The 12,626-nt window shown below is 36.8% G+C and overlaps 1 protein-coding gene across 1 annotated transcript in view; it reads right to left on the reverse strand.

The window, feature by feature from the left end:
• Positions 1–495: 495 nt before the first annotated feature.
• LOC108916698 (atrial natriuretic peptide-converting enzyme-like) overlaps positions 496–12,626 on the reverse strand; it is a 44,747-nt gene continuing 32,616 nt past the window's right edge. The window contains exons 10-14 of the mRNA XM_018722999.1: positions 11,284–11,473; positions 10,386–10,539; positions 5,312–5,435; positions 1,506–1,654; positions 496–1,395 (exon numbers count right to left, since the gene is read on the reverse strand). Coding sequence (XP_018578515.1) covers positions 1,213–1,395; positions 1,506–1,654; positions 5,312–5,435; positions 10,386–10,539; positions 11,284–11,473 — 800 coding nt within the window. The 3' untranslated portion in view covers positions 496–1,212. The remainder of the gene's footprint in view (positions 1,396–1,505; positions 1,655–5,311; positions 5,436–10,385; positions 10,540–11,283; positions 11,474–12,626) is intronic.

A 12,626-nucleotide genomic window follows, 5' to 3' on the forward strand; every position in this document is an offset into this window, starting at 1 on the left:
AATTATGTCATCTCAAGAAAGGTTTTCCATCAAAATTAAATGAAATTCGAACTACACATACTATTTTAATGAATATATCTAACCTCATTAATACAAATAAAGCATTTTTTTGACACTGATACATGTAATTCTAACTAGACTAAACATTTACTTTGACACATATTTAAGTTTTCCCAAAATTCAAAATAAATATTAGTATAGAAATGGGATAACTTTTGCTATATTTCTGCTTATTTCCGGGAACAGTTGCTTGGTATATTCTTTTAACAAATGGGAATAGCGATTGAGGTAGTTTTCTTTATCCACAAAGAGACTAGAAATGTTCTATTTTTCTATTTAATTTATATTATTATTATGTTTATATTTAATATTTTTCATGAAGGAATTTTGATAATTTAAATCGGTAATTTTTTTTTATTTTAATTGGAAATTTTTTTTACGTGCATGACGTCACTAAGCGAAAAAGAAAAATCACATTGTCGGGGTGGCATAACTAGCGACTAGGTGGGATTCTATACATTGGTATTTGCCAAAATATCTTACTAATTTTTACATACTTACTAATATGTGGAATTTCTAATCATAATTTTATGACTTATTTTCAATTTACAAATAGTTATGTTCTTATAATAGATTCCAGCTGAAATTGCGAAAGCTATTAAGACTAATAGACTAAAACATAAAAATTACTATATTTGGCACTGGATTTGAAATTTTCGCTTAATGATATCTCAACGCATATTTTTTTTTTGAACTTACATGGTGTCAAAATGAAGAAGAAGAACATGCGGATCTCATATTTTCTCACCTGTTTGTTAAACCAAAAACACCCCATTGCGTGGAAGCGATTGAAACCGAAAAAGGGTATGTAGCGAAGCAAATAGGGCCCGATAAAATTTGTCACAATTGTGTATATGTTACAGCTGTATAATTCAGATCACATGTAGCGGTCCGCTCGAACACTAGGTGAATTGTCACGAGATATCACTATAAAGGATCAATCTAGATATTGTGCGTAGCTCAGGTTTGTGGCAGGGAAAAAATCTGCTTTACCACAATATAACAAATGTGTCTACATAACATTTGTAAGCATTCTCTTTGTATATAAATGCCTTAGAAAATCATAGTTTACCTTGTATAATTTGTACCTTTCAATCTTGTTTCATTATTGTCAAAAATTAATTGTTTTACTTGTCTTATCTACAAAGGAAACTAATCTGAGTATTTCCGCATTTGGGAGTGGATCCACGGGATGTATTTCGGGACATATGCGTAGACTCCTGGCAGGTGGGGGTGGGCGCACTTTATCCCCCAACTCACGATGCCCCCCACGAACCACCTCTCTGGGTCGTCGCTCTCGTGATCATGACAGAGCAACGGGCCCCCAGAATCGCCCTGTATAATCAAACATACTTCAAATAACTCGTTCCAAACACAAATGGATAAGCGTCAACAATTAAAAACAATAAATTAAAAGATTTTCACAACTTTGTTTGGAAACTTACCTGGCAGGCGTCCTTTCCCCCCTCTTTGTATCCCGCGCAGATCATGCCTTCTGTGACATTTAACTCGCGATTTTCTAGCCACATATTGCAGAGATCCCGATTCAGTACTGGAACCACTACCTCGTTAACTTCCGGCTCGTATTCAGACACTGAAACAAAACTTACGTTTATGAAATACACCGAAGCGACGCGACGTAACATGTGATCTGGCAAGTCATGGCATGAACATCTGGCATGAAATTGGACAAGAGCAGACATACGAGCCCATGTCATATCGCCTCAGTCAGTGTTAATATGTGATCTGACAAGTTACTCGCATCAAATTAAACAAATATAAATATTAATCAGTGTCATATCACTCAATCAGTGTTGGTGCGTGATTCTGACAATTTACAGGCGTCAAATTTCATACGCAAAGTCATACGCTTCGAATTAGTAAATGAGTGTCATGTCATTTCAGTCAGTTAGTGTGCAATCTGGCATATTCTGACAAGTTGTATACGTCAAATTAAACAAAGATAAACACGATTCAGTCAGTATTAATATGCGATATGAGATGTAATCTGACAAGTTATATCCGTTAAATTGAGTGTCATATCACCTCAGTCAGTGTTAATATATGATCTCACAAGTTATTCGCATGAAATTAGACAAACGAAGGCATTATTCAGTGTCATATCACTTAGCCAGTGTTATTGTGATTATGTCGTTCTGACAAGCCATACGCGTAAAATTTATCAAACAAAAACATTAATCAGTGTTAACCTCAATCAGTGTGATTTTACAAATCGTACACGTCAAATTTAACCATGAATCAGTGTCATACCATCCCAGTCAGTGTTATTGTGATATGTTATTCTGACAATCCATACGCGTAAAATATATCAAACAAAAACATTAATCAGTGTTAACATCAATCAGTGTGATTTTACAAATTGTACCCGTCAAATTTAAGCATGAATCGGTGTCATATCACCTCAGTCAGTGTTAGTATGTAATCTGACTGATTCTGACAAGTTGTACGCGCAAAATTAATCAAATGTAAACATGATTCAGTATCATATGACTCAAGTCATTATTAATATGTGACAAATCATGTGTCAAATTAAAAAAATAAAACTAAGAATCGGTGTCATATTACCTTAGTCAGTGATATAAAATGTGATATGACAATTTTATACGCATCAAACTAGACAAATGCGAACATTAATTAGAGTTATACCACCCCAGTCAGTTTGGGTGTGTGATTAAACATTCTGACATTTCTGACAAGTCACAAGTCATACTTGTCGTTATACAAATGCAGACATATGAGTCAATGATCACATGGCATCGCACTCTGCTCGGGGATATGCTAAGGACACCCACTGGACAAAATTAAACAAATGCGTCAACGTTCAGTGAAACGACTTAGGTTAACTGTTTATTTTGAGGATTAATGTTCAGAACAAAAGAACATTGATTGTATAAATCGTTAATTGCGAACAAATCGATGTTGCGTGTCTGTTAGATAGTCCAATTGTAATTAAGCCGGTGGATATACCGTTATTTGTAGCATTATGCAGATAATTAGCTTTATCTGATATTGTCAAATCTATTGATTGACAATAGTTCCAAGAATTCCTTTCGCATAGTGCCCTGTTGCCGGATGATAAGATTGACCTTTCAAAACTCTAAGCCTTCAAGAAAACGTTGGTGTGAACTTTGGAATAAAACAAATTTCTCTTTAGATACTGCTTGATAGTTAAAATCTCAGATGAAGGCTAAAATATTAGACATCCTTTTAAAGTTTATTACAATTGTAAAAAATAATAAGGGAAATTTTTTTATTTAGAGAAAATCGCAATAAAGTATTTATTTTAGTTTTTTTAATACTTTAAATTTCTCACACAAAGAAAAATATTCTTTATGACTAGAAAGTAAGCAGATTGAGATACTTGTTCGTAGGTATTGAATAAAATCGAGGTTCAAATACTTACAATTATATATTTCCATTTCTCAATTGTTATGTTTTACCCAATATGCATAAATAAATGCCATGAGTTGCAACAGAAAGTTGGCAACAGTGCACGAGTATGCTAAGTTTATTATTTGTAAGATTTATCAAAATGCATAAGATTTAAATAAATCGATAAATAACACAGCCACACAAAAAAAAGTTGTCTGTACTTTCACATCACAGGAATTTCCTAACCTCAAAAAACAGGTCAAAAATAGCAAAAATTCACGAAAAAGTGCTAGGAAAAATACAATTTTTTTTTTCTAAATTCATATGTTCATTTATATGGTTAAGACCCCGCCGAACGTGAATTCGCGGTTAGAATTGATGATTCTTTTTCTAACCTCAAAAGAACGGGTCAATTAAGGTCAGATATCAGGAATTTAAAAAAAATAACATATTCGCGCTAAATTTGGTATACGGGAGGATTCGAGGTCGCTGATCACGGATCCGAGGTCAATTTTGCAAAATTTAAGATGGCGGATCCAAGATGGCCGACCAAATTTAAAAAAAATATCATATTCGAGCCTAATTTGGTATACGGGGGTGTTCGGGATCGCTGATCACGGATCCGAGGTCAGTTTTGCAAAATTTAAGATGACGGATGCAAGATGGCCGACAAACTTTTCAAAAAATAACTGATTCGCGCCAAACGAATCCAAGATCAGATTTACAAAATTCGTTTTTAAAAATTTAATCAATTACGTATGTACTTTATTTCCTAACATTAGGCAGGAAATCCGTGATCTTTTACAGAAAAAAGAACAAGATATAGCCGAAAAAAAGAAGGTTAAAATATTTTAACCTTCTTGAATCATATGATTGGGTACAAAATTATTACAAGATGAATTTCGTAATTCTGACTTCGAATTCGTAATCAGCGACCCCGTATACTAAATTTGGCGCGAATCTGTTATTTATAGAAAATTCGTGATATCTGATCGTAATTGACCCGTTTTTTTGAGGTTAGAAAGAAAACCATCAATTCTGACCGCAGATTCACGTTGGGCGGGGTCTTAATAACTATATAAATGAACATTTGAATATAGAAAAAAAAAATTTCTATTTTCCTAGCAGTTTTTCGTGAATTTTTGCTATTTTTGAACTGTTTTTTGAGGTTAGGAAATTCCTGTGATGTGATAGCTCAATTCTGACAGCGGATTCGTGATCAGGAGGCAAAAATACTACTGATAACATATGTCGCATGAAAAGTACAGACAGCTTTTTTTCGTGTGGCTCGAATAATTCACAGAATTTGATTTCGCATTGCAAAAATAATATATCTCAATAATACGAAATAGGGTGCATTTTTTCGTAGCACCCGATCCCCTATTTCAGTTTGGGTCTATAAATGTGGTAATTTTAGGAAGCAGAAGTAGTATTTGTATACAGGAATGTTGGCAGCACAAAATAATATATTTACCGTTCCCTGAGTCAATAAGCCCTTATTTGAGCTGGGACTTATCGTAAATTTGTTACTACCCTATTTTGTTCTTTTAATTGAAGCCCTTTCTGGAGTCCGATCATTTTATTGAATTTAGTTCGAGCGTTCGAAGCAAGTTTAAAAGTTTCGTATAAATAGCATTAATTAGAAATAAAGTAGCTCGCGATTTTCGAATAATCCCCTTTACAGATCCGAACTTGTTTCAGTATAATAAGATAATTGTTAACAGGTGCAGAACCGGTTATTCAAATCAGATCCCTCACTGAGAATAATAATTTAAATGGTAAGTGAAGAGAAACATTTAGCAAGTTTAGAGGCGCAGCCTGTCAAGGAATTTTGCTTTTAGTTAATCTCGTTACTTACTTCCCGTGTCCTCTTTCTTCCCCCAGCCGATTACAGTGCACCTCGTCCCAGGTTTCAGTTCTTTATTTGGCGGCGGCAGACACACTGGTAGTAGATGTTCATGAAATGTCACTCTCGCTGAAAGCTACAAACAGATTAAAATTATATTAAAATGAGGAACCCCCTGTATCCTCTGTGTGTTTATTTTGTCTTCATTTTCAACGGATCCCACCGGCCTCTCATCAAGTCCCGCGTTAGGGACATTCTTCTCAACTTAACGGTTGCGAATGGGGCGACTTCCGACTTTTTTAACTACGTCACAAAATCAAAGTAGATTAAAAATGATGAGAACCGTATTTTTTCCCGTTTCATTTAGACTTAGAAAATATTACCGTTAAAAGAAAATGAAAAGAGGCCGCGATTATTTTGTTTCACCGTGAAATATGTGTTCCAAATTATTCTATGACCTTGGATCTTTGTTGGCTGCAAGCTCTAAAAGCTCAAGTAAGTAATAATAGAATAAACATCATATGATGCGTCAAGCTATGAAACAGGCAAAAATAAACAAATTTAAACTGTCAAAAATAATTAAAAACGGAGTCGTTGTATCCGTCGGTTTTTTTAAATGGCGACCCTCCTTTTCGACTCCGGAAATGGAAAGAGCGGAAGATTCTGCATCCGAATATGACATTGACCGTAACCTCAAGGTCAATGGTCAAGGTCAATGGTCAAGGCCAAATGTTGGTTTTACTGTTATTTTCAATTTTGAATTGCGGAATCAGAGGGAGTGACAGTTTTTGAGTAGATACCTGATGATACTCCTTAGTGACCTTGATCTTAAAGTCAAGGTCGAAAGAACATGTCAAGGTCATATCGGGTTTTGGAGTAGCGACGCCCTATTTCGACGCTAGAAATAAGGGAGCGTAGAATTCTACGTGTTATTGTGATCTTAAACGGGACCTTAATGTCAATGGTCAAGGTCAGGTAGGGGTCAAGTGATTATTCCGGCTGTCATTTTTTATTTTCGACGATGGAATTACAATTTTTTAGTGACCTCAAGATCAAGGCCACTAAGGATCTACCTGATCCTTAGGTAGGTATCTATCATCAGGTATCTACTCGAAGACTATCACTAACTGTGATTCTGTAAAACATTTAACCCTGAACTGACCTTGACCATTGACCTTGAGGTCACGGTCAATGTCAGAATTTTCTGCTCTTTCCATTTCCGTGGTCGAAAAGGAAAATATTTTTGGAAATTTAACACCCTGTATCTTTTTAACGAAGCGTCCTAAATAAAAACTTTATAGGAAAGACTCCCCTTAAAATTTACCAAAGAATACGAGGTTTAATTTTGAATCACCCTGTATATCATATTTTGCGGACGACTTTAAAAGTGTGCGAATTATAAACGCACCGATTCCGACAGTTATTCTTTGTTGATAACTAATTTTCCATGCTCGTACGGGTTTATCGATTTTGAGCAGAAGGTGCGGAAAGAATACCGAACGAAGTGAATTGTGGAATTCCCGTATTTGCGATATTGAAAGCTCTAGCGAGCCGGCTCCTCGCGCTGCCTAATTGTTCTTAAAGAAATCACTTATCACCTCATTATGCACATGAAACGCGTGTGAATTTATCCTCGAAAAGACGTATTCTAGTTTAAAGACAATCCCTGAAGTGTCACGTCCCTGAAAATGAATTGATGTATACGAAACGAAATCTCGCTAATTGGAAGGTAGTCAAACGGCAACTAATCAATCATTCATAACGACATTTTTCCAGTCCAGTGGCGGAGCAGCGAAATTTAGATAGAAGATAGAAGAATAGAACACGACTAACGCTCCGTGCGAGCTGCGCCAAAATTAGTGGAGTAGGAAATTATTGTTTGCTTTGCCAAGAGACAATTTTCAAGACGATATTTAAAAAATTGTTTAGATATTTCAAAATAAACTTATAATTTTCCACACCCAGTATCTTTTAAACCGTCAATATTTGTTTTAATTCATATTTTAATCTGGCCCCCTAGTGTTTCGACTAATATTAAATTCAAAAATACTGCAATGCCGTTGGTTGAGGTTTGTAGGCGTTTGGATTTGCAGTCGCCGTACATATGTCGGTAATGCAGGAAACTTCTTTCCAACATACGTTAGAAACGTATTCTATCAAAACAGTTTTAAATTAAGTATGCGAAGGTAACTGTGATGTCATTTTGACGGTAATATGTTATTCCTATTGTTTCTGCCGCGGTGGAGTTGCAGACCGACCGCAAACGTCATTCGCGTCTAGAGCTGTCAAGGTTTTATTTGAAAATTCGTTTTCGTTTAAAAAAAAATGTTGCATAGCCCTTTTACGCCATTTAGAAACGCATTTATACGCGATTTGAAGGACATAACCGATGAAGAACTGTTGGACCTTTTCTATACGGGCCTGAGGTGAGTTTGTTTTACCCTTTGGTGTTAAATTCCTCAAGTGTGGTGTTTCAGATGGGTGAATTATTTTCAAGACGAGGACGATCTGTTCGTTTACTTGAAGATCCTGCAAGACGTCCACATGGAGGTCAAACGAAGAGGTCTCAAGTACAAGTGGACTAACAAGGAGATCAAGAAGTACAGGATTTTGGGCCAAAAAATGTACTACGGATCTTTGTCCGTGAAAGAGCTGGAATGGAGACTGGGATTCATTATCATGTACGCCATACCGTAAGTCAAATGGATCTTTGCATCTTAGAAGTAGTTTTTGCAATTATAAAAACTTTGAAGACTCATTCGAAGTTTCGTATGTCATTTATTTTAATTCCCCAACGATTTCATTTGGTGTGAATTAAAATGCAGACAAATAAAAGTATTTGTGAAGTTGACAAATCCTTTTTTTACAAAAGGTCACAGTTGAAACCGTCGGATTTGTATGCTTTTCCTTTCCGCTTCATTGTGCTTCTATAAGTAGTGATTGGTTATGATTAGACACACACGAAATACTCTCGCGTATTTCAGGACCTTTAAAAGATGTCTATAAATATAAAATTGCTAGCCGTACCGCGGTTTCTTCCGGATATCGTAGTTAGCACATCAGTCGTATAAAGATTTTATGAACAGAGAAACAATGCTTGCGTCTTTGAACGGGTTCTTTTTTAGGGTGTACCGGAATATTGTTAGAAGCAAGCTGTATCTAGTCAGAGAACGGATCCACATTATCATAGAAGCCATTCACCAGCAGCACTGTTGGAGTGAGCTCGAGTATAACAAGGATTTACTCGAAGCTTTGGACGCGCCGTTTTTCAGCTACGATAATTTCAGGGATATGTACCAAGTACTGAAGGCGTTATTTTTGCTCAACGAGAATATCGTCATATTCTTTCTGTTTGTTTTGTACACAGTCATACGACTGGTTCCTACCATATGGAGCTTCATCGATCCCGATTACACCTGCCTGAAGAATGTCCTGATGATAGTGAACGTATTTTTGGTCATTTCATTTGTTTCCCGCTACACGTACGATACGATTTACATTTAAATAATTTAACTTAGTTTCAGATATGTTTTGTTTGGTGTTACTTGAAATAAATAAATAAAATCCCTTTGGGTTTTACTCTTGAACTGAAATAAAGTACCTATGCGATGAATTAATAAATAATTTTTTTTATTATAAAGCGAGTTTCTTGTCACAACATTAACGAAAAACATTCATCATGTTGCAAAGGACCTCGCACGGTCTTTATGAAAATAAAGTTGTTGGTTTGTGAACGACGTTATAGTACGGAAAAATTTATCACCCAGGCCATTTTATTTATTATCTGGGCAATCTTGAACAACTATTACCTATTTACTGTCTAGCGTCAGTCTAGTTTTGAAATATCGCTGTGTATCTTAGTAAAATCCGCCTAGAAATGGTAGAAAAAAGTAAGTTTTAACGATACAAGCCGTTGTTTGAATCACGAACTGGTGGACATATTATTGATACGGGTATATGTGGAATGTCGACAAAACGCTGCTGCCGCATGAACGTAATTAGTCGGCCAGACAACACCGAACATGTCTTCGGTAGTAGTTAATATGCTCCCATATATATTTTTTGTTATTCTTTGAAAAATTTGCGCTTGGAAAACCCTTCGAGGCAGCCAACCCACGAAGGCCGAAGAGAGAGATAGCTGCTAGGAAGGTACACGCAGAAAAAATTCTTGATTCAAATGTACAACATTTGATTTTAAGGTAAGATTTGAACTAAATTATATATATTTACAAATAATATAAATTCTAAGAAAAATTTCACATCGTTTGACGAAAGTATACACATTTGAGTAGAATAAAATAACATTTACGTCAAATAATTCCATTTAAAAACTATCTGCTCATTTGATCCAAATATTTTTTTTTCAGTGTACATGCTATCTCTCTCGCCGAACGTGATTGGCTCACGACTGATCCGCTCTATATATACGTGACAGGAACAGCCAATATGCGAGAGAGAGAGACATGATGTACCTTTATAGCAGCTATCTCTCTCTTTGCCTTGTAACGATCCCAGCCGTTGGAAGACTACCTCCAGTACCATGCTCGAACCGGTCATACAATTCAATCGGGCTCGGCCAAAATTTTTTAGGAGGAAAGTGAAAAGAGGCCTTTTTTCTTAAAAAAAAATAATAATAAAATTTCAAAGCCTAATCACGATTTGCCTTAATTCTAAAAAAAAGTCATGTATTTTTCTAAACACTTTTTGGTTTCATTTTACCAGATCTTGCCGCCAAGGCCCCCTGATATGGTGAGGCTCAGGGCTCTAGCTTCCGTAGCCCTCCCTGATGCCGATCCTGCTTTGGCACAAGGGTTTATTTTATTGATTTCTGTTCACAGGTGGCAAAATATTCAATAAATAAAGAGAAAAAAAAACCGGAAATTGTGCCTGAAATAGTAGCTTACAATATCCATGTACTATATTTACTTTTTTCGTAAGTAATCGCACGCGGTTTTGAATCGTACGCCGTAACGCCCTTCGGGCCGGTTGAAATTGTATATCACGTAATTTCCAACGCACAGATTTCCCAAAGAAAAACCCCGTTTAATTTCCTGCGTCTCGGCGTTCTTAATATATCCAGACTTACCTGGAATAAAGCCACGTCATTGTCGTGAGCGACGCCTAAGTTGTACATCGGATGCGGCACAACTCGCTTAACTTTCATTTTTTGTCCGTAGAATGAGTGCGCATGCCTCCGTGTTATCCCCAGTTGAATCGTCCAACCGGAAACGTCCGAGTGGCTGAAAATCGAGTAAATTCTATTAGCCGGCGTGGTCGATTAATGGCACTGTACAACCCACCGAGAAAAACTGGTTTCTCATTGCAATCCGAATGTAATGAAAGTTCATTATTTTCAGTCCAGTCGCGTCCACTGTCAAAACAGTAGGCAGTAGAGTCATAAGTAAGATAAATTATGTTTTACTACTTCTTAATCTGGTAAAGTAATTGAATTTACTTCGCTGAGGTGTGTCAGTGCGTGTCATAAGCGTACGAGTAGTAAAGACTCACTACTCGACGAAACATGTTTAAGGTTTAACCTATCACACATTGATTTTTTTTCTAGTGGGACTGAATCTTCTGAATTCTAGAATCGGTGAATGCATATTTTAATATAAATCAAAAGCTACCTGTTGGGTAACAATTTTTGGAACCTCTAAAATGATACGCCCATGGAAGGGAATGAGCCACTGCCTACTATTTTGCCAGTGGTATATAGTTATGCCCCTTTGGAGGACAAAATGATACTTGTAGATTTTCCTGCAGCACAACTGAACTAAAAATAGTAGCGGCAAGCCAGGCTAGAAGACTGGAGCGTTTGCTTGTGCGTTGAAAATCATCAGAGAGTTAGAATGATTTTCGTGGAGGCCTCGAAGCCGCTGTTGCGCCGCAGGAACCGGGAAGCAAACCGGGCAAGTTTGCTGTTAAATATGGCCGTTGAGGGAAAATGGATTTGCGCGTATTAATCTGAAACAAAAGGGACTTACTTCCCAACGCAGTGCGACGCTGTGAGCACCCATTGATCAGCTATTAGGACGCCGGCACAATAAAATATTTCTTCGGGGCCTCCCAGCAGAGCGGCGAGGAAAGGCCAGTCTCCCGGTTTGGATCGAACCCCTCCAACTATTCTCGTTCGACGCCTGTCGGCGTCGTAACTCTTTCGAGCTTTGCCGCACACTGAAACCCTTCGATTAGCAAACTTCGAACGCCGCTACCCAAATGTATCGCATATCTTGGGACCGTTCCGATTATCTCTATGAGTATTTCGAAGGTCTTTCGCTTGTTATGTGGAAAAATTAGGTTTCGTATCCGCCACCCTGTATACGCGGCGTGTTGGAAGTGTGACTGGCGTAATATTAATAGGTGACAGTATACCCACATCAAAATGAACTGTAATATTCATGTATTACAAATACATGAATTGTAGGCAACCTACAGTGCATGCGAAGGGAGATAGTGCGGGTCTACAGTGACGAAGCGAATTATTACGATGTAATGTTACGCTCGTGTATATAATAAACAGTATTTTTGTTCGTTTATGCTTAGTCTATCCCATGCTAAAATAGTTGCAGTCACAATTCTAACACGCTGTTACAGGGTGTCAAATATGAAACTTGTAACCGCTAATGCCGCTTATCGAAACGAATATTGGGTTAAAAAGAAGTTAACCGTGCACTATTATCAACGTACGGTTGATACGTTTTGATTCTACTCTCTTTCAATTACGTTTAAAGCGGAGTATTTCTGATAATTTATTGTTCTGTCGAAAATAAGGCTTCTCCTATAACGAATTTGCTCGAACAGGCTTCTCTCGCATTGTATGCGTGCTCGGGAGAGTAATTCTGTACGCGGTAATGTCCAAACAATCGATCATATACACACAGGTATTTGCGATGATATAATAATAAGGAAATCATCTTACGGTCGCATAAAGTCTAAAATTCATTTAATTTCAGAACAAAAGCAACTTGGTAGCACCGCAAAGTGCTCAAATATTCTTTTTTGTTTTTTTTTCCTATTGTTCCTTTATAAAACCATGTATTATATCCGTCACTTGACTGAGAAATTCCTTATGAAAAATAATAACGTGGAAAACATTGAATACAAAGTAATCATTGTGTTCGGTTTTTACTGATAAAAACAATTTTTTATTTTCAAGTACGACCTTTTGTTGAGCTTTATTGCCGTTTCTGTTTTGTTTGGAACGAGAGGTGTACTATTATTACGTACAGCTTCCAGCTGACGCGAAAATTGGTTCGTCTTCATTAAGGAGGTATATCGGGGTCCGAGGGAAGTGAGGAGCGCAGAGGAGGGGGGGTCCTATGCTTTT

This window comes from Anoplophora glabripennis, unplaced genomic scaffold, assembly GCF_000390285.2.
Source record: "Anoplophora glabripennis isolate ALB-LARVAE unplaced genomic scaffold, Agla_2.0 scaffold2, whole genome shotgun sequence".
Taxonomy (NCBI): Eukaryota; Metazoa; Arthropoda; class Insecta; order Coleoptera; family Cerambycidae; genus Anoplophora; species Anoplophora glabripennis.